Source organism: Mesoplodon mirus (assembly GCF_964341445.2).
Source record: "Mesoplodon mirus genome assembly, chromosome: 18".
In the NCBI taxonomy this organism is placed as follows: domain Eukaryota; kingdom Metazoa; phylum Chordata; class Mammalia; order Artiodactyla; family Ziphiidae; genus Mesoplodon; species Mesoplodon mirus.
The window spans coordinates 19,468,047-19,490,185 of record NC_138994.1 but is presented as its reverse complement, the minus strand read 5'-3'; the positions used below and the strand labels follow the sequence as shown (position 1 = coordinate 19,490,185).

Genomic DNA, 22,139 nt, shown 5'->3' with positions numbered 1-22,139 from the left:
TAACCTACTTTTCTACTTCCTCTCTCTCCATCCCTCCCCATGGTCTTTGGTTTACCTGAATTTTCTATATTGTCCTCCTAAAACGGAGACCTATTAGCTGTATAACAAGAAAAAACAGTAACAATACTGATTCATATTAACAAGGTGGACTGTTCGGATTCAGTCTAGATCTGGGTTCAGATACCAAACAGAAGCAATTTTGGAGGCTTTTCATGCTGCCACCTACACCTGCCCAGCCTGCGTCCCCTGGAGCCCAGCTTTATTCTGAGGATATGTATGTAACCAGGATTAAGTGGCTACCACTTTAGTCTGATTTGGTTGTTCAAATCCTTTCCAGTCTGTCTGCTCAGGGAACCCCTGGTATGTTTCCTGCCGCCAGAACAGGGATTTTAATTCTGGCTGCACAGCAGAATCACCTCGGGGACTTCTAAAAACTACTTAAGTCTGGGGCCCACCCCACCCCTAAGACTCACCTCAAGGACGTGGAGGGCTGCCAGGAAGCTCCCCTCCCCCAAGGTGATGGAAGCCAGACATGCGTGGGAGATTTCGGGGTGGCCTTGGCCACAGATTTTGCCAGTTTGGGGGGTTGATGGACCAGTTCTGTTCCCTCCCCCATCTAAAAAAGATTGTCCTAGATGGGTAATTCCAGTCTAAGGCGAGGACCCCCCCAGTAAACTGGAACAGTGACTTGAACGTGGGCCTGCAGATATATTGCAAAGGGTCCCTAAATCTCTTTGTTCATAAGAATTGTCCAGAGGATGAATAAAATGTGCAAGTTTTTCCCAAGTATTAGTAGGTAACATTTTAATAAAATACCAATTTATTTTAAAGTTTTACTGACTTAATATAGCTTTTCATTACAATAAAAAATTTCAGTTAATGGATGCTAAAATGATAGCGACTAGGTATGGGTCTGAGACCCACAGCAGTGTTCTATGGGGAGAACATGTGGGTTCTCCTGGAAGACATTTTTACAGTTGGTATATTAATTTTTTAATAAAAATCTAATAAACCCTGGGATAAGCATATTCTAGATTATCTGTCGGCCATGTTCTAACTACATCTATGTGATTTCAAGGCTCATGTTTGCATTTGATGATGATTATCCTAAAGAGCCAATGTTTAATGTTTAATGAGGTGTTTCTCCAACTGAGGTCTGAGACAGATCCTCTGAGAATGGGTGTGGATCTAAAAGCCTAGTACCCTTGAACGTAAGGTGGTGCAGCCACTGTGGAAAACAGTATGGAGGTTCCTCAGAAAACTAAACCCAGAACTACCAAATGAACCAGCAATCCCACTCCTGGACATATATCCAGACAAAACTATAATTCAAAAAGATACATGCACCCCTATGTTCATAGCAGCACTATTCACAATAGCCAAGACATAGAAACAACCATGGATGTCCATTGACAGAGGAATGGATAAAGAAGATGTCATACATACACACAACGGAATATTAGCCATAAAAAAGAACAAAATAGGGGGCTTCCCTGGTGGCACAGTGGTTGAGAGTCCGCCTACCGATGCAGGGGACACGGGTTCGTGCTCCGGTCCGGGAAGATCCCACATGCTGCGGAGTGGCTAGGCCCGTGAGCCATGGCCGCTGAGCCTGCGTGTCCGGAGCCTGTGCTCCGCAATGGGAGAGGCCACAGCAGTGAGAGGCCCGCGTACCGTAAAAAACAAACAAAAAAGAACAAAATAATGCCATTTGCAGCAATGTGGATGCAACTAAAGATTATCATACTAAGTAAAGTAACTCAGAAAGAGAAAGACAAATACCATATGCTATCACTTACATGTGGAATCTAAAATATGACACAAATGAACTTATCTACAAAACAGAAACAGAATCGCGGTCATAGAGAACAGACTGGTGGTTGCCAAGGGGGAGGGGGTTGGGGAAGGGTGGACTGGGAGGTTGTGGTTACAGACGTTAGCTTTTATACATAGGCTTTACACAACAAGGTCCTACCGTGTAGCACACAGGACTATGTTCAATATCCTCTGATAAACCAAAGTGGAAAAGAATATACATACATATGTATAACTGAATCACTTTGCTGTACAGTAGTAATTAACACAACATTGTAAATCAACTATACTTCAATAAAAAATAAAATAAAAAAGGGGAAATAAAGCAAAAAAAAAAAAAAAAAAAAAGTTGTAGTACCCTTGCCGCCAACCTTGGTTTCCGGGGTCCCATTTGTCGCGGCCATACAGAGTGTCATATACCCAGTGGCCACCAGGTGGGGCCCCAGGACACAACTGCCTCCTGAGCAGAGCGGGCCGTTACTCCAAGTGGCATCAGTGCCCAGCCCTCCAGCTCCGTGCCAGTTGCTTTGGCAGTGACATTGCCCATAAAATAGAGAAGCAGCACGGAGGGAGTATTTATTTCTAAGGAAACAGTGACGTTTTTTACTCAGCATCCCAGAGCTCAAGGGAGAGCCTGAAGGGACCATTTTGTTCCTGTTTTAGTTCCAGGAAGTGTCCTTGTGCCCAGCCTGGGAGGGCTCCCAGCTTTCGTGACTTTCTTGGCTGCTTCTCTGCTCCCTGACCTTTCCAGGGCCTTCCACGGCGGGACCTGGTTCCCTCCAGGCCAAGTGGCTTGCCGAGGTCTGGGCTCCCGAGGAGGATGGCAGGGGTGGCCCCAGGCTGGGCCTCTGTCCCTCACATGTGTCCCTTTGAGGGTCACCTCAGGACCCTTTGCCTTCCCAGCCCTGTCACTGCTCCCACGCCTGTTTACCCAGACGCCCCTGCTGTCCATGCAGTGGGCGGAGGGTCTAAGGCCTGGGGGGGGTGGTGCTAGCAGGGGGTCCCGAGCAACCCGGAGCCTCCATCTCTCCCCAGACAGATGCCTCTTTCTCATCCCTTCCCTTCTGCCCTCCTCCACTCCCTTTCCTCCACTTCTTCACCCCCCAGCCCCTTCCCCTCCCCCCCCACCCTGCCCAATTCAACTCAGGCTGGTCAGTCCGCCAGGCATTTACCTAGTGTCCCCCATGTCCCAGCCCTGCACTAGCTCTGCATGGGCCACACCTACCCGTGTGGACGCTTGCCCAGCAACCAGCTACCCCCTAAAGCTGCCCCTCCCCTTTTGCCTCCAAGGGGCCACAGCCAAAGGAGTACCTGACAGTCACTCGGGGGTCGTGGGTCACTCCGCACATCATGGAGGCCTGGGTTCCCTTGATGACGCTCTGGTCCTGGGGGGGCTTGGTGATGCGGGTCCGGGCTGAAAGAGAGCAGGGAGACGGCGTGGTGGGAAGGGAAACAGGTGGGTCCCACAGAGACAGGTGAGATGCAGGTGTAGGGGAGGGGGACCTTCAGGTGAACGGCACCCGAGTGGCTGAATTCTACGGGTGGACTGGTCTGCTGTGGTGAATGTCCCAGAACGTTAAGAACCATGTGCTTCCACGGTACGTGAATTCTTGGAAGCCACGATCACGGTGGGGGCTCTTTTCATTTTGCTCCCACAAACCCATGCAAGGGATGAAGATCAGGGCTGTGTTCCCAGCACACCAGTGGTCCAGCCAGGGTAAAAACAGGATCGTCTGATTCCGGGTCTAATGCATCCGATCACCCACCAGGCCCCTGGCGCTCAGCCTAGAAGGGCGGCCCACACCTACGTGTGGTACCAGATCCCAAGGGGTACAATCTGAGGGCGGGAAGGGGCTTGGGAAGTTGCCCCAGAGCAGGGGTCACAAACCACAGCCTGGGGTCAAGCCCAGCTGGGGGCCTGGCTGGGTAAATTCCCCCGTCCTGGCACTCAGCCACACCTGCTGGATTCACCACCACCTACAGCTGCTTTCTTGATGAAACAGAAGAGTTCATGGAGCTGTGACAGAGACTGTTTGGCCCACAAAGCCTAAAATATTTACTATCTGGCCCTTTACAGAAAAAGCGTGCTGATTTCGGCCCTAAAGTCTATGCCCATCAGCTCTCTCTTCTCTCAGCTTGGCCACACGGCATCACCCGCGGGACCTTGGCCTTCCTGTGACCTGTCCTCTGCATTGATCCATCCAGGTCCTTCTCGTAAGACGTGCCGGCTGGACAGACGCCCGGATGTGGAGCTGCAGGTGCTCGCGCGCGCTCAGCGCCAACTGACCCGCAGGCATGGAAGGAGCTCCCGCTCGCCCTTCACACTCACCCCACACGACCAGGTCGGCCGAGGCTTCATCGACCCCCTGAGAGTTGGTGGCCAGACAGGTGTAGGTGCCGGCGTCGGAGGTGTGCGTGGGGCTGACGAGCAGGCTGCCGGATTCCAGCAGCGTGAAGCGAGGCAGCTGGACTGAGCCGCTGGCCAGGATGCGCTCCCCTGGGGTGACACGGTTGGGGGGATGCATGGGTTCAGGCTGCCGCCCTGGCACACTGACATTGCCAAGGGCCTGGACGGCACTCCCACCCGTCCCCGGCCCGTCTGGGGCAGGGTGAGCTCAGGCAGGTTCCCAGCTTTAGAAAGGCTGGAAGGGCCACCGGTGGGGGGATGGTGGTGGCAGCGGGGCTGGGGACCAGAATGGTTTCTGGCTTGGTGACGGACACAAGGGCACACGGTCACAGAGCGGGTGGCCCAGAGCCGGGTCTCCTGATGTCTCTCTCTGCCCTTCACCACAGGAAGCCAGCACTGTCTCTCGATGCTGCCTGGCACAGCCCTCGGAGGCAGCTGGCACCTGGGCTGGGGGGGAGGGGACAGAGAGCTTTGACAAAGTGGTGACAGGCATCCTGTGGAAGGATGCTTCTGGAGAGTCACCTGCAGGGGAGCGGAGGAAAGTGATGGGTGGGAACAGCAAGGGGTGGGGGCAGCCCTGGTCGGGGACGGACCTCCCTCTGCAGTGGGACCTAGGGGGGCCTGGAAAGAGGGAGAGGGAGGGAGGGAGGGAGGGAGGGGGAGACAGGATACGCCGTGTGTGAGTGAGTCTGAGAGTGCAGGTTTCCGTGATTGTACCTATTTTAAAGAAAATCCCACCTGTCTGTACAGAGGGGACTGTCCATGTGCAAGTCTGGGGGTGAGCGGGTCCCCCTGCACACACGTGCGGGCATACTGAACAAGTGAGCGTGTGAGGTGGGTGTGTTTATTTCTGGGCCTGAGTGTGCCCACACTCCCCCCCTCAATAGGGATGGAGTATCTACTGTGTGTCAGACTCTGTTCTAGGCCCTGGGGAGATAGCAGGGGACAAAATCGAAAGCCCTGACCTCGTGGGGGGCCAGGCAATAAGTAAAACCAAGGCGCAGATGATCTTGCGTATTAGAAGGCGGGAAAATAAAGCAGCGAGGGGTTGGGGGAGGGCCTGGGTGAGTCCTGTGGGGAAGGTTTATCTGAGCAGAGGCTTGGGGGGGTGTGAGTGAGTGACTCTGTTTGTGTGTGTGTGTGTGTACATGTGTGTGTGTCCCCGGGGAGGGTTGTGAAGGTGAGTGTACGATGCAGAGCGTGGAGGAGTCACGCGGGGTGGGTGGACCTAGGTAGATAGCTTGGGCTTTGGTGGCTCAGGTGTCTGGAGCCCTGCAAGCTGCCTGTGGAGGGGCGATGGCCTCCTGCCTGTACTAACAACCTTCACCGGGATGTTACATCAGCCGTCATTGTTTGGGCTTCCCGACTTCCCAGGCACAGAGCAGGCCCTTCATGAGCATCCTCTCGTCTAGTTTTCATGCCACTCCCAGGTATGTGTCCTACTGTCCCCATTTTACAGATGGGAACCTTGAGGCTCCAAGGTCACAGGCCTCACAAGAGGTAGAGCTGAGTCTTGAGCCCGGCAGGGCGGCACGTGGTACCTACCGCCGTGTGAAAGAAACCCTCTTGGGTTGTACAGTGCACAGCCTTCCCAACCGTACACGGGAAACCCCACCTGGCTGGCTCCAGAACTGAGCCCTGAGGACTGCCCTAGACTTTGTCAGGTGGCCACGCCCTCCAAAGCAGATCAGTCTCAGCTACCTTTCTGCCAAGTGATGGCCGGCCGGGGAGCCCCCGAAGTCTCACAAGCCAGCACCACGGACATGCCGTCAATCACCGTGCTGTCCAGGGGGCCCCTGGTGATGTTGGGGGCGATGCCTGCGAAGGGAGACAGTGAGGCCTCTTAGGCACACCCCAGGTCCTTGTTGTGCCCCGCCACTCCCGCTGGCTGGAGTGGGTCCCTCTGCAGGGAAGGATGCAGGGGTCCTGACAGGGCCCCAGCATTGGGAAGAAGCCCGGAAGGCCCACGAGGGGCTCCCCTTACCACCTACCCTGTGGAAGGACCCAGGTGACACCAGTCCCCACCCTGCCTTGATTCTCAAGTCTCCACTTAGGGGAAACTGAGGACCCCCAAGGGCAGCTGACACCCTCCATGACAAGGTAAATGGGATTCATCCTTCATCAAATGTGAAATCGAGGCTCTGGTTTGTAAAAGAAAAAATGGTGCTGGCTGCAGAAGCAGCAGGTGTCACTGGCCAGAAACAGTGACTGACCCCGGGGGACAGCCTTCTGGGATCCTGTCTCTGCACTGCACAGCATCCTGTTCTCAAGAGGCCCCTGGCTTGGAGGAAAGCTGCGTCCTGGGCGGGAGGGACTCGTGCAGGACAGGAAAGGTCAACTCACTGGTGACGGCCAGATAGGTGGAGGTCTGCACCTCGCCGGCCGCGTTGCGGGCGAAGCACTGGAACATGCCGGTGTCGTCGGGCACTAGCCCACTGATCTGCAGGCCCCCGTCGCCTCGCTGCCGGAAGCGGCTCAGCCTCCCCACCTCCACCACGGCCGAGTCCTTGTACCAGGTGATGGAGGGTGGTGGCACACCTGTGGGAGATGAGCGCCGTCAGCCGCCTCTGAGGGATGCTCAGGTAGGGGCTGAGGCAGCAAGTCCTCGGAGGGGGGAGTGTCCCTGGGGTGTCTTGGTTTCTAGAACCTTCTCAGAGGTGTCACTGTTGGTCTTGGGAGCGGGGAAAGATGTTCTCAGAGGGACAATTCTCAAATTCTCATCAAGTAGACGTCCCAAGAAAATTTAAAAGATCCTGAAGTGGGGCTTCCCTGGTGGTGCAGTGGTTGAGAGTCCGCCTGCTGATGCAGGGGACGCAGGTTCATGCCCCAGTCCGGGAAGATCCCACATGCCGTGGAGCGGCTGGGCCCGTGAGCCATGGTTGCTGAGCCTGCGTGTCCGGAGCCTGAGCTCCGCAACGGGAGAGGCCACAACAGTGAGAGGCCCACGTACCGCAAAAAAAAAAAAAAAAAAGATCCTGGGGTTAGTTTAGCTTGGAAAGGCTGGACTGGACAGGCTATATTTTTTCTGAAATATTTAGCAGAGTCTTTTGTGTGCTCTGGGAACCTCCATCTGGGCTTTCACAAACCCAGGTGACCAGAGAACCCTGTGTCAAGGGGCATGCAGATGGAATCAGCGTTCCTTTGGAAGCCCCCTCCTACCAGGTAGCACAGGGAGGTGAATGGGGCTCCCCTTACCCCTCAGCCTTCCCCAAGCTGTGTCCCCAGCCTGGCATGCTCTTCCCATAGGTATCCCCTGGCCCTCTCACCTCTCCCACTGCGTCTCTGCTCAAATGTGACTTCTACAGAAAAGGTCTCCAAACCCCGTTCGAAAGACCACCCCGTGGCTCCGAGCCCCCTCAGCCTGCCTGTTTTTCCTTCCCAGCACTTTTCAACCCTGACGTCCTCTAATATTTCATCCAGTCCAAGCAGTGCCTTCTTTCACATTGTAACAGCTCAAATCAGGACGTGTCTTACAATCGACAGCATGTCATAATTTAATTGGCAGTCCCTTTTCTTTCTTAGAGGCACATAAGATAATGCGGCATCTTACAACCCATGGCATTTTAGATGAAATGAAACACGCTATCTTTATTTGCTTATTGGTTTGTCTGCCTTCCTCATGGGCACGTTAAGTTCTGTAAAAGTGGGGATTTGGCTGTTTGGTTCATTCTGTGTCTCTCCAGCCCCGAGAACAGTATCGGCACATGATAAGCCCTCCAAAAACGTTTGTTCAATAAATGAATGGATCTCTGTCTTCCCCTGGTATGGTCTCAGAATGGGGGTCAGTATCCCCCCTCCCCCTCCATTGGACCCTCCCTCCTGCCTGGGCTACATTCTCCTCTCTGTTCAATGTCAGACCCTGTCCCGCCATGCACGCTCTCCCCTATCATCCCATCATCTCAGATTTCACCCTGGTTTCGGGGTGCCTTTTAGCTCAGCGGAACCTGAAGGAGGTGGGGTGGGGATGGGAAAAGTAGAAAGTCTGCAAGAACTCTGACAAGGCGGGGTTAAGTAAAAATGGTGGGAGGAGATGAAGCCAAATGGCCCAGACACCAGGCAGAGGTGCACTCAGTTCTGACATAACGATAATTTGGCATTGTCTACAACTCTCAAATTATGGGCAATTTGGGCCTGTCACCTATCCTGAAATTACGGTAATTTGGATTCATTTGTAACCTTCAAGTTATGGTAACACGGGGTTGATTTCCAGCCCTGAGATTATGGTAATTTGGCCTGTTGTTTCCTGGGGTGTCTGCCTACAGCCAGACTGACTCTCTGCTCAGTGATGAGAAGGAGGCGGAATTTAGAAAAGTCTGTGTCAGGGACAGGAGCGGCTGAAGGTCCGGGGGTCCCTGTCCCCCTCCATCCACACCACCGCGTTACCTTTGGCCCGACAGGGGACGTCCACCACTTTCTCCATCTCTGCTGTGATGTGTCTCTCTGGCTCCTTGACAAACTGAGGCGGTTCTGCAGGAGCGGGGGATGGGGGTGGGGTGTCAGAGCTGTGCTCCTGTTGGTATGGCCACCGTTCGGGTCACCCTTAAGTAGGCCCCAGCCATGCTTGGGGGACCCCAGCAGCCCCACCCCGTCTCACCCAGCACAGACAGGTAGGCGCCACGGACGACAGAGGGGGTACTGCTGCTGCGAAGGATGGCCTCACACTCGTAGTAACCGGCGTCGCTGCCCGTGGGGTTGGGGATGGTGAGCCGGCGGCTGTAGTCGCTGATGCCGCTGGACAGCAGCACCCCATCCTTCTTCCAAATGATGTGCAGCTTGATCAGGGGCCTGGGGGGGCGGCGAGGGAGGCAGGCCATCAGCCACAGAGACTTCAGAGGCCCGAGAGGCAGGTCAGGGCATGGTAAGTAGTGCAGGGCCAGGGCCAGGCTGCCTGGGTTTGCCCACGCCCCTGACACTTTCTAGGTGCAAGCCGTTGTTTGGTGCGGTTCCTTCAGTGCTCTGGGCCTCAGTTTCCTCGTCTGTGAAATGGGGGCAACCGTGCCCACCTCGGGGTGGTGGTGAGGGTGGATGGATTCACACAGGACCCGGTCCTGGTGGTAACTCATGCTAGGGGGCTCTCAAGAGCAGAAAAGCATCCTTTCCACGCATCTCTCTTTCTTCTGCTCTGTTCCGTGGGCCGCGCCCCATCCCACAGAAGTCAGTGGGTAGGAAAGTGTGAAAGGGGAGGGAAAGTGACAAGTTGAAATGGGAGAGAAGCACCCGAAGTTTGGAGATGGGGAAACAAAGGCAGGCAGGTGGACATACGCACCCCCAACTTTGAGAGAGGGCTGAGGGTGTGAGCTGGGCCCCCTTTCCTCCATCACTGACCCCGGCTCCCCAAGGACCCCTGAGCTGGGGTTTGCCCGGCTCTCCTGTTTAGCACCTGATGGATCCCCAAGGGCGGATCTGCCAAAGTGGGGTCCGTGCTAGTTCCCCGGGGGCTCAGAGGGGTCCCGTGAAAAAGGGGTTTCGTGGTCGAGTGAGTTTGGGCAGCCTGGCCTGAACGGTGTTATGTAGGTTCTTCTCTGCTCCCTTAATGTGCTCTGTTGCATCCTGGCGGCCTTTCCCTTACTTGTGAGAAACTTGGGTTCTGAGAAGTGTACTTTTATGTATTAAAAATTTTTTTTGGCTGCGGCACGTGGGCTCTTTCGTTATGGCGCGCCGGCTTCTCTCTAGTTGTGGCATGCGGGTTTCCTCTCTCTAGTTGTGGCGCGTGCGCTCAGTAGTTGTGGTGCACGAGCTTAGTTGCCCCACGGCATGTGGGAATCTTAGTTCCCCGACCAGGGATCGAACCTGTGTCCCCTGCGCTGGAAGGCGGATTCTCTACCACTGGATCACCAGGGAAGTCCCTGAGAAGCGTAATTTTAGAAGCACTGCTACAGAGACACGCTGTCCGGGACCCTTCAGCTGGGGGTGACCTTGGGGTCACTGGTCTAACTGCCCACTCCATCACATTGCATCATCTTTCTGGAGCACTTAGGGGGTGTCAGGTCGGGCTGGCTCCAGCATTCTACCTGCATGCCTCACTGCCGAGGTAGGTGCTGCATCATTTCCCACTTTATAGCTGAGGACACTGAGGCCCAGAGCCTGGCAGTGAGCATGGGCCCGAGGGGTGGTGGCTTGTTGTATTGCAACTCTGCTATCGGTCAGCTGGGTGACCTTGGGTAGGTTGCTTGCCCTCTCTGGGCTTCAGGGTAGTGACACCTACGTGGGTAGCTGTTGGAAGAAAGGAGGTTTTGTGGGAGGGCACGTAGCACAGTGTCCACACACGACCAAGGGAGAGAAGTGAGGGTCGTACACGGCTGAGAAGGGGCCGCATTTGCACCTGACCCCAGGTCTGCCCTCCTGCAAAGTCCATCACGTGACCTGTCTCCTAGCACAGCTTCCCTCTTGCCCACGCCTGCACGCGAGGAGGGCACTGCTGGCAGAGGTGAGCCACCCCTCTCCAGGCTGCTCTGAACGTTGGAAGTATGAGTGGATCCCCCACCAGCCCCAAATATCCCGGGCTGGGATCTGCTGCCCCGTAACTGCTGCCATGCCTCGAGGCGTGGGCTCTCCTCTCGGGCGGGACCTGCTTGCATCCGATGGCTCTCTGACGGCCCACCTATCACCCCTCCTCTAGGCTAAATACCCCATCTTCTTTCATGGGTCCTCACGTGACACTTCTGGGCCTGTCTGAATTCCGACTGGTCTCCTCCGAGCCCACAGGTCAGGAGCGCTTGCTGGAGTTAAAGTGGGGGAGGGGCACTGCCCACCTGGCATTGGCCACGCACTCCATGGTCACCTCCGAGGTCCCGGCCACCACGCTGGTGTTCTTGGGAGGAATGATGATGGTTGGAGCAATGGGGTCTGCGGGGCCCCCTACATCTGGAGAGAGGACAGGTGTCAGCTGGGAACAGAGGCCGGAAATCCCACCCCCCATTAGAGGGATGCCATGGGAGACCTTTGTCCTCATGGAGGGGGGGCAGGTGGCCATGGGGCAGACGCCCCAGCAGCCCCAGAGCCGAACCTCCAGACACTGACCCCAGGGTCCCTTCCACCTCCTCTGCTGATGCGTCTCCACACAGTGTCCAGGGAGAGTGCACTGGAGACCTCAAGGCCTCTCCCGCTCTTTCTGTAATGCAGCCACTCCCTCGTCCCCATCCGCCTGTCCTGGTTTTTTGCCTTCAAAATCCTTCCCTCCACCTGCATTTGTCTTGTTGGCTTACTGCTTCATTTGCCACCTCCTTCTACCAGAATGCAAACTCCCTGTAGTTGGCTGAATACTGTCCCCCAAATTCAAGTCCATGGCAGCTGTGAATGTCACCTTATTTGAAAATAGGGTCTTTGCAAGTGCAATCAAGTTAAGATGCAGTCCTACTGCATCAGGGTGGGCCCGAAGTCCAATATGATGTGTCCTTATAATAAGAGGGAAATTTAGACACAGACCCACAGGGGAGAAGGCCAGGTGAAGACAGAAGCAGAGACTGCAGTAATGAATTATAAGCCAAGGAACAACAAGGATTGCCCACAACTGCCAAAGCCTTGGAGAGGCAGGAAAGGATCCTCCCTTACACCTGTCAGAGAGAGCGTGGGCATGCTGACATCTTGATTTCAGACTTCTGTGCAGAGTAAATTTCTGTTGTGATAGGTCACTCAGTTTGTGGCCCTTAGGAAATTAATACATTCTATGAGGCAGGAACCTCATTTGTTTTTGCTTTGGACTAAATTTTCCCCACCCCCACCCCCACCCCCATTCATATGTTGAAGCCCTAACTTCCCTGTGTTTGGGGTGGGGTCTTTAAGAGGTAATTGGGTTAAATAAGGTCATAAGGGTGGGGCCCTAATCCAACAGGGTTAGTGCCTTGATAAGATGAGGAGGAGGCCCCAGATCTCTCTCTCTGCCATGTGAGGACACAGTAAGAAGGCAGCCATCTGCAAGCCAGGGAAGAGAGCCTTCAGCCCAAACCAACCATGTTGGTACATTCGTCTTGGACTTCCAGAACTATGACAAGTAAATGTCTGTGTTTGAGCCCCACCGTCTATGGTATTCTGTTACAGCAGCCTGAGTCAAGATAGTCCTGTTCACTCCCACTTCCAGAACCATGCCACACAGCACATAGTAGGTGCTCAAATACATCTGTTAGGTGAATGAATGCATGGGACTGGAGCTATCGTTGTATAACTTCCAGGGTCGATGATTAAACTGAAAGAGAACTTATCATGATTGGGTTTTATTAAAGCAAAACAACACCCCAAACTCTCCTAACAGAGGCAGGAGCATTTCCTTTTTTATATTTTTTGAGCTGTTTAAGAAGTGGCCAGGTTCTTAACTTTGTGGGTCAGTGCAGGCCCAATACTGGCAGAAACTCCAATATTCTCTGTACACCTGCTCTATGGCTCCCAGAAATACAGCCACCACAGACTTTCTCTCACAACAAATCCATCCAGGTGGCCCCTAACCGCGAGGCTCTGGAGGTGGCAGGCCATAATGAAATGCACGGCCTCCGGGCAACAGCAATAAGACACGCTTTATGGGGAAGTCAGTCCACCCCAGTCAGCCCCGGGAAGGGTTTTCCTGCCGGGCCTCCAGGCCTTGCTGGGAAAGGCCCAGGTAGAATGGGAATAAAATGTAAAAAATAAACTAAAATGAAGAGGGGAAGAAAGGAAGCATATAAACCCAAATAACTACAACAATATAAAAGCCTCATGTAGGTGCCATAAAGAACGATTGGATTGAAAGCTGCTGATGTAGCTGAATCCATAAAAGTGTGCTCCACATTGTTTACTATACATGCCGGGGTGCGCAGGTGCAGAGGCCCAGATTACTGGTGTACGAGGAGAAGACAGAGAGTTAGAGCCCCACGGCGTCGATGCGTAAACAGAGCCCTCAGAGTTTAAAAATATGAGGGATGCCCCCCCCGACCTCAGGGCTGCCTTGTTGGCTTTACGAGGTTAAAGGGGAGACTGACACCCACCCAGGGACCCTGTCCTGCCCAGGTCCAGGTGGCTGCTTGCAGGGTACGAGGGAAGGGGCCCCGGACGCAGTGAAGGAGGGCCTGGCGGTCAGGAAGACCTGGCTCCAAATCTTGCTCTTGCCCCAGGCATCCTGGGCGTGACTCCGGCTGATCACCTCATCCCCCGAGTCTCGGTTTTTCTCAGCTGCAGAAAGGGGGTAGAAATCACCGCCTCTCAGGGTTGTGTGGGATCAGCTCCCGACTCAACAAATCTTTTCTGGGTAAGGGCTCTGTGTGTGCCAGACTGTGTACCAGGGATTCCCCGCCGAGTGAGATGGGTAGGGGGTCTGTCCTCATGGTGTGCAGTCTGGGAAGCAGTCAGATCCGCGCTTGGACATCTAAGAGATTAAAGATGCACGTGACGGGTGTTGGAAGGAGGGTCCTGGGGGGGCACGGCTAAGCTGCTCTGGGGTAAGCGCAGAGTCCCTGGCACATAGTAGGTGCTCAATAGATGACAGTCCCTCCTGTGGGGATTTGTCTGCCTGTGCTTGGGTGGAGGGATGTTTCCTTGCTTCTTCCCTCCACCCCCAACCCAGCCTGGACCAAGTGATGGAGCCAGAGGCTACCAGGAGGGGAAGTCATGGACTCTCAGGGGCCTCTTGACCGAGGGAAGGAGGACACACGTGTTCAGGGCTACAGGAGATCAGGCAAAGCCTCAAGTGCTCCCTGGGGACTCACAGGAGATAGGGGAACTTGAGTGGAACTCAGAGAAGCCAGAAGGAAGAACATTCCAGAACAGGAGCGCTGTGTGAGTGAAGGTGAGGTAAATGGGGGGATCCGGAGGTAAATGTGGGCACGATGCCAGGGTGGCCTCAGAGCGCTGGGATGGATGATGGGGGAGAGCCCCAGAGCAGACGTGATGGATCCTGGCCCACATGCTGCCCCGTCCCCAGCCCACTCTCCTGATTGGTCAGTGCTTTTCTTGGCTGAGCCCAGAGGTGTCCTCAGAATCCTTCTTAACAAAGCACCAACAATGGATCAGAGCTGGCCGATGAGGTGAATCCCATTTTCCATCCCTGCTAGGGGGAGTAGATCTGACTGGGAGAAGTTGGGTCAGGGCCAGATTACTGAGAATTTACAAGCTGGGCTCTGGGCTGGAAGTCGGCCCTAGGGGGGCACATTACAGGGAGGGACAAGACACGAGGGGGCACAAGACACGAGGACAAGATGGCTGGACATGGGGCCCCCTTTACAGAGTAAAGTTAAGCCCAAGAGGAACAGGTTTTCAAAGAAGGGAGATGGGTTGGGGTTTTGTCACCCTGGGGTGGAGATGGCGGTGGGATGTCGGAAGGAAGGTACTCAAGGGGGGGGACACTCAGGAACACGAGGCAGGAGCCCCGGGGGGTGACGCGCCCGGAGAGAATAGGAGGGTGGGGCGAGGGGGACCCCGGGGACCAGGGGTGGGGGAGTGGGAGGGACAAAGGGCAGAGAACCAGGCATCGGCTTGTTCACATCAGGGGAGAAGGAAACAGGAGACGGGAGAACTGGGGGAGACACGCAGGGCTGAGGAAGCTCAGGTCACGGGGTGCCAGGGAGGGGGGTCAGTGGAGCTGAACGTCCTGAGCGGTCAAGGAGAATCAGGATGCAGGAGGTGGGTTTGCAACCAGGAGGTCACCAGTGGCAGGGACTGGAGAGAGCCTGGGAGCCGGTGGCAGGCATGACTGGGAGGTAAAGCCTGGGGCGGGGTAACTTCTGGAGAGTCTTGAGAAAGCAGAAAGCAGGTGCCTCTCAGAGGGCAGCAGTGGCCAAAAGGGAGATCTGTTTCCCTCTGGGACATCTGGGGAGCTGTTAATGAGGTGAGTTTGGCAGCCAGGGAAACATGGTTCCATTCTCGGGTTTGTGCATCATTAGCAAATGTTGCCGGGAAGTAAATTGCTTCACCTCTTAGGCCTGTTTCCCCCGCTTTCTCATCTTTAACTCGTGGAGGGGAATAACAGACTGCCTCCAGGGGTTGCTGTAATGATGGAGCACCAGAGTGCCGGACGGTGCCCAGCACGTGGGGTGACGGAAAGGGAGGCTGTTGGTGTGGTGTGGAGGCAGAGGGGGACCGCTCGGGTGGACCCACCCGCGGCAGGACGCACCTTTCTAGCAGGCACTCTCTGCAGGGAGGCCTGTACTGACTCAGGGTCTCTGGAGGGCCAGCCAGGGGGACGGGGACAGCCTGGCCATGCTCAGGCACTGCTCTGGACAGCGGGGTGAATGGGGCCCTAAAGATCAAGCAAGAAAACCACATGCACACCAGAGCAAGGACGGGCATCTTCCGCATGAGCTCGTGATGTGGACAGGGCCCTGCGGCACGAGGAAGCTTAGGGGCTCCCCACATGGGGGCAAAGTGGGGTCTCGCTGCCCCAGGACGATTTTGATAACAGGTGAGACGGGGGACACCCACTCTGATCCATTCTCCCCGAGTCATCCCATCGAACCCTCCTCCCAACTACGCTTTGCCACAGGCGAGGAAACTGTGGCTCGGGGACCACGTGACTGGGCCACGGGTCCAGTGGGTGGGGAGCAGGGAGGCGAGCTGCTCCCCTCTGCTGGGCAGGCTTCCAGGCACTCAAGGGCCCAGGGCAGACCTAACCTGTCCAACATGGGCAGGGGTGGGGCGAGAACCACAGGTGGTTACGAGCTCTTGAAACATGACTGGTGGCCCTTTGATGCAATGGGATTTAATTTTACCTAATTTACATTTAATTAAAAGCGGATCCCCGAATCAGTTATTAGAACACTTTTAAGTATGTGTGGAAAAACTTGGGCATACGATCCCACCTTTCCAGCTGTAAATTTTATGAAATCTAAATACAGATCACGTATTTCAGATGAAAATCCAGCATCCAAATTGAGATGTGCTTTAAGTGCAAAATACACACGGATTTTGAAGACTTAGTAGGAAAAAGAAACCCAGTGTGAAGCATCTCATTAGTATTTTCTCTATTGATTGTATGTTCAACGGCTAATATTTTGGATATGTTGGGTAAATGAAATATAATAAGATGAATTTCACCTGTTTCTTTTTCCTTCTGAAAAAGTGAGGCCAGTGGCAAGTTTTAAATTACGTATGTGGCTCATATTATAATTCTATTGGACAGTGCAGCTCTGATTGCCACCCAGTGGGACCACCAGCCAGGTATGAACTTTTCAAGAGCTGTGACACTCCGTGTGAGGTCACCTGGGTGACACCTGGGCAGAGGGCAACTGGGGGGGTCACTGGTCTTTGTTCTCTCCTTCTCCATTTCTGAAGAGCATGGATGTCCCCTGAGGGCTGCTGAGAGGCTGAGCTGCCCTGAGCAGAGGAGGGAGGAAGGGGTGAGGGGGGAGAGCAGAGGGAGAGGTGAGGCTCGGGCGAGAGAGATGAGGGGAGATGCAGCCGGTGGTGGGCGAAGTGGCAAATGTTCCTAGGAAACTGGCCGGCAGGCAGGCAGGCAGCTTGGGGATTTGTGTCAGTGACAGGAACTGGGATTTGAAGTGCAGTCACTCATGGGAGGAGAAATTAGCTGATAATCAGCTGATTTTGCTCTCAATCCAGTACAAATCACCGTGAGAGCAGGAGACGAGGGGCGATGGGGTGGGGGAGAAACAGACAACGGGAGTGGGGCAGGGGAGGCTTGGGCACACATGGGGGTCCCAAGGGACCCTGCCTGGCTCTCTTGGGCCAGCCGGAGGGCTGGGGGAGGCAGCAGAGAGTGAAGAGCCCGCCCGGTTGGCCAGGAGAACAGCTGGTGCAATTCCCGCCAGGAGGAGGGTGCTGGGGGAGGTCAGCTGAGTCACCCAGGGAGATGCCTGGCCTTGACTCGGACCGTGAGCATCCCTCCCACCAAATGATTCAATTCCATTAGACTCTAGGTATTCTAAGCGCTGGAAGATACATGGGGACAAACGTCTCTCTGATGGTTACCTTCCTTTTCCTATAGAAACAGCAGCCCCAGGTCATGGGCTAGGCCCCAGGTTGCCGGGACGAGACTGAGACCCTGGCCCAGGTCAATGTCAGAAGTTACACCCGTGACCCTGATAGGTCAGTATCCAGACTGGAACTCTGCTCGCTGCACCCAGGTTTCTTTCTAGGCAGACAGGAATGTGGTCTGGGGGGAGGAGGTCACTGCACGTATGGGAAGGGGTTCTGCTGGTGTTCACAAGGCCCAGGAATGGGCAGGTCGGGATTGGGGAATGTTCTGGGCTTTCTGGGCCCTTGAAGACAGAGGCTGGGATCAGAGGAAGGACATGGGAAGGTTCCGAGCTGGCGAGCACCCTTCTCTTGCTGCTGGCGGGTGCCAGCAGGACCGTGGATGATAAATGAGGCTGGCTTTTGGAGCAGCAGTTGTACAGATGTGGAGGGACGTGAGCATCTGGCTCCCCCAGCCTGTGTGGCTGCCTGGCCGCTGCGGGAAGCTCTGGCCTTGTCCCGCGTATTCTGTGACCCCCCCCCCCACCTCTCCATCCCAGGGATGGAGCATGGAGTGAGCGGGCCGGGGAGAACCAGGCCGGGGGGGACACCCCCAGCATCTCCATCACCGATCGGAAACCTGCCTTCAGCCTTGGCTGGACAAATACTTCTTTGCCAAAGACACCCAAGGAGTCAGCCTTTCCATTTGCTATCCTCTGTGCTCTGCCGCTGGGGAGAGCCTTGCCTCTCTTCCAGGGTGCAGGGCGGTCTCTGGGGATGGACACAGGGGCACTTTTAGGCAGGAGCCTGGGCAGAGAGCACGTGTTCCCATCGGTGAGGATGGCTTGGCTCCAAGTAAAAGTGGCGCTTTTTACATGTCAGCTGAGTAGAGGCAGTCAGTATATTTCTTTAAAAAGGAGCTTCCCATCTCCTGGCGGGCTCACCCCACCAGCACCTGAGCCCCAGGGGTGATGGTAATCCTCTAGTGCACATACTTTCTCCTATACCCCATGCCCTCCCTGGGCCCCCAGGGGCCCAGCTAACAGCCAAGCTAAGTGTCCCCCGCTCCTGATAGGGTCTCAGACTCGTCATGGGCATGGGGTGCGGAATTCAGCTCCCTCCCGGCCTCCACCTCCCACTCCCACCCCCAGCTGGACCTCCTCCTCCTTGGGACGGCGCCTCCCCTGCCCTTTCCCAGCCTCCCCCCTCCACCACCATTCTATCTTCCCAATGACCCTCCGGAGCCCCATTCCCAAGATTTAACGACGCGCTCCACCATCGGTCCCAGGCCCTGTGGCTTACTTACTCTCCACGGCGAGAATGATGGGCTGGCTGGTCTTGTTATCCCCGTTCTTGTCATTAACTGCTTGCACGTAGTAGCGGCCTGCATCCGGAGCCACTGTTGACAGGATGACAAGGGTGTTCTCCAGGGTGATGGCTCTGGGAAGAGGAAAAGGACGCCTCTGATGGGCCTGCTGAGCCTGAGCGTCAGGGGATGCGAGCGGGGACGTGAAGCCAGGCACCCCAAGACCCCCTTCTCCAGCCCACCCCCTGGAACCACTTACTGCCTGAACTCCAGCCATGCTTAGTTTGCAGAGAATCCCAATACTCCACCAGCACTGGGGATCAGACCCCAGTACAGAACACGCCCAGGGGTCTGAGACTGTCCAGGTGACACTTCTCTGCCACTCCCTGCCCCCAGGCCTGGTTAGGGGCCAGAGCTCCCCTGGAATTCTACCCTTTCCTGTGTCACAGCATGGATGGCTGTGTGGGGCTACCTCTGCACCAGGAGTGTTGAACTAAAGAAATTCATTCACCAGAATCAGTGAATGAATGAATGAATGATGAGAGACGAGAATGAATTTAGAAATGAACACGATCATTCCAGAATCACTGCCTTAATCTAATCCTGAATCTGTTTAGGTTGATTCAAAGGCTATAGCCTGCCTCTAATACAGCCTTCTGGGGCTCACATCTCCCCCCATCCCCCTCTTAGGGTATCCGTTTACTTCTCCCCAAATCTGGTCAGTAAAAGAGGGGCCATCGGGGCTGGTGGAGAGGGAAAAAGGAGGTGGGCCGGGTAGTGAAGTGTAGACATGGGCTGTTTGCTCCCAACCTGGTTCCCACTGCTGGGATCCCATCCTGCAGCCCCTCGGCTCCCATGTCCACAGGCCGGGTGCAGGGCTTTTGCAGGCGGGAATTTGGGGACCCCACTGGACGTGGGTGCAAGAGCACTGCCCACCCTGGCTCTTCCAGGCACCTCCTCTAACCCATCCTCCCGAGGACAAACAAAACCATTAGTGTGTCAAGTCTCTCTCTGGATTTTAATGTGATGTGCCCGAGACAGCTGTTAAACATCCTTAATGTTCATTTAACAAGGACAAATCCAGTTGAATTCTTTTCAAATTTTCCCATTAGGTGAATGTAACAGAGTTTTAAATGGGATCTCAAATAAACATCCCCACGAATGCCTCTCCAGCCTGGTCTCTCCCAGCCAGGTTGTGCTGAGGTCTCTCCTTCTCCTGGTTTTGGGGATTCCCGTGCTGAGTCTCATGCTGCCTGCTGAGCTCCAGGAAGCAGGAAGACAAAGCCCTCCTGCCCCAGTTCCTGGGAACCCTAATGATGTCCTTTTTTTTGTTTCTGTTCCCCTGGAGAGCTCTTTTAACCTCCAGCTAATGAGGTGATGGGAGGGAACAGAGCCAGCTAAAATATTTTAAACTCGACACAATGGGACAGGGAGGGTGACCATGTCCTCACGTGGGACTCTCCTGCAGGGGCCCTGGTCCTTTAGTGGAGCTTGTTGGGGTGGGTGAGGGCTGGGGAAAGGGAGGCTGAGCTGTGCCAAGGCAGGGGGGCAGCTCCGGGGTGGAGCTCCGGCCCCTGCCTCTAAGGAGCTCACAGCCTCCTTCTTGCTGGGCTTCAGTCTCCTTATCTGTGTAAGGGGTGGAGGCAGATGCGGGTGAAGACCCCTTCCAGCCCTGAGGCTGAGGCTGATTCTGATTCCTGTGGCTGCTTCTGTGAGTCCCCAGGTGGCCTGAGGCTGTCCCCTCCCTCTCACTCAGCCCTCTCCAGGCACACAGTCCAAGGTCAGGGGTCATGACAAGCAGTTGTGCACGTGGACCCCCTGGGTTCCAGCTTCCCCCGCCGCTGCCCTGGTGATGTAGAAGCCAGCTAGATGAAATCTTTGGCAGGTGGGCACCCTGGGCATGGCCTGGTCCCCCTCCCCAGTACACCCGCCTGTCCTGAACTCCTCTTCTGGCCTCCAGAGAAGGCCTCCCACCTCCAATTCCTTCCCTCCTGGACCACACAGACTCTCCCCACCCCCTTTCTCTCCTTTGCCTATATTTTGTCTATATTATGATGGATCCTTCTAGGTCAGTGGTTCTCAATCAGGGGTGGCTTCACCTTCCAGGGGACATTTGGCAGTGCCTGGATAGGTTTTGGTTACCCCAGCTGTGGGGCTGTACTAGTAACTAGTGGGCAGCGGTCAGGGATGCTGCTAAGTGTCCCACCACGCACCAGACAGCCCGCACAATGATTTGTTGGGTTCAACATGGAATGTGTGGATTGTGCAGTGGGTGGTACCCTGTCCTGGGTCAGGGAGGGGACGGCATATCCAGGTGGCAGAGATGGTCACCATCTACCTCTGTTTCTGGCTCCCCTCCTGCAGAGAACTGAAGATCTTGGGAAGCCAGGGGTCACCCTTCCCAGCCCCCCTTGCACCCAGGTGGGCAGTTGGCTGAGCTAGTGGGATACAGAGGATGTGCATTGCTTCTGAGCTTGGACCAGCAGGGCCGCTGGGAGCCCAGTGTGGATGAGGGTGGAGCTCCCACCAACTTGGCTGTGGAGGAGGGTGCCCTTCCCATCCCTCGCCCTCGGTGGGACTTTCAGTTGTCAGGAAATAAACTTCTCTGGCACTAAGTCCCTGGGATTTGGGGGTCCGTCTGTGAGGCAGCTAGCGTGGCCTTGACTGGAACTAGAGGAAAGCACTGTGTCCGGGACCCTGGGGCCTGGGTTCGAGTTCCCAGTGTGGAGTGAACAGGAGGCAGAGAGCCGGGGAAGGGCCAGTGGCCTTTTGACCTGCTGTCCCTCTGTCCTCAGCAGGAGGCTAAGGAAGGTCCCTGGGCTAGCAGCCTTCTGCAGGATGACCTTCCCCTTGATAGATGGTTCTAGAACGACCCTGCCCCTCACCTCCAAAGTGCACAAAGCTATTTGTGGCTGTCAGGAGGGCTTCCGGCCTACTGCCCCCAGAGGCACCCGCATTGAAGGAAGCTGCTGGAATTCTTGCAGGGCGTGGACATCAGGGCTCTACTCTCAGGCAGGGGCTTGGTGATATTTTTCAGCCACACTCCTCTGGTTTCAGTTTCCTAGGTCTTTCCCGCTGCTTTGATGGGCCTAGCTCCCTCCCACCTTCCATCTCCCACTCCTATGAAGTGTGCCCTTTTTTCTGAGCTCCACGGGAGCCCAACTGATCATTTAATTAAGAATAAAATAAATCACCCTAGAAGCTGCCCAAAGCTCCCAGCATGTGTCTTTGATGGGAATCTTGTCTCCTTTTCAACAATGACTATCAAGGAACGGGCCAGGGGTTACTAATCTCCACTTCTGCCCTGGGAGGGAGAGGGGTCCTCTGTAGACAGCACGTGACTTCAGCACCCTGTGCACCCCGCTGACTGACAGCGCTCATCAGATGCGTGTCTCCAGCAAACAGACACCAGAGAATTTGTTTCCAGGGACCTTTCCTCTGGGTTATGAATATTAATCTGCTGTAATTGCTGAGATGAAATCCCCAAAGTGTTCTCTCGTGCATTCGGTACGACTGGAGGAGGTGGGGAGGGGGTAGGCGTGACCAGGAAGGTGTGCATGTGTGTATACCCAGTCGTCACCTGCTCTGTAGCAGCACCTTTGCCAGGTGACTCTGTAGTCCTCTCACTCAAGAGCAGAATCAATTTCCTGGCTTCTTGACCTGAGTTCTACCATGTGACTTGCTTTGACAAATGGGATATTAGCAGAAGCTTGTGTTTTGCTTCTTCTGCGACTGCCAGGA

General features: G+C 55.1%; 1 protein-coding gene across 3 annotated transcripts in view; it reads right to left on the bottom strand.

Moving 5' to 3' along the window:
• Positions 1–22,139, bottom strand: part of SDK2 (sidekick cell adhesion molecule 2) — a 261,648-nt gene that overhangs the window by 74,530 nt on the left and 164,979 nt on the right. For all 3 annotated transcript variants that reach the window (XM_082604032.1, XM_082604030.1, XM_082604031.1), the window contains exons 5-12: positions 18,399–18,532; positions 10,975–11,086; positions 8,817–9,007; positions 8,606–8,689; positions 6,566–6,760; positions 5,924–6,040; positions 4,145–4,312; positions 3,127–3,229 (exon numbers count right to left, since the gene is read on the bottom strand). In XM_082604032.1, coding sequence (XP_082460158.1) covers positions 3,127–3,229; positions 4,145–4,312; positions 5,924–6,040; positions 6,566–6,760; positions 8,606–8,689; positions 8,817–9,007; positions 10,975–11,086; positions 18,399–18,532 — 1,104 coding nt within the window. The remainder of the gene's footprint in view (positions 1–3,126; positions 3,230–4,144; positions 4,313–5,923; positions 6,041–6,565; positions 6,761–8,605; positions 8,690–8,816; positions 9,008–10,974; positions 11,087–18,398; positions 18,533–22,139) is intronic.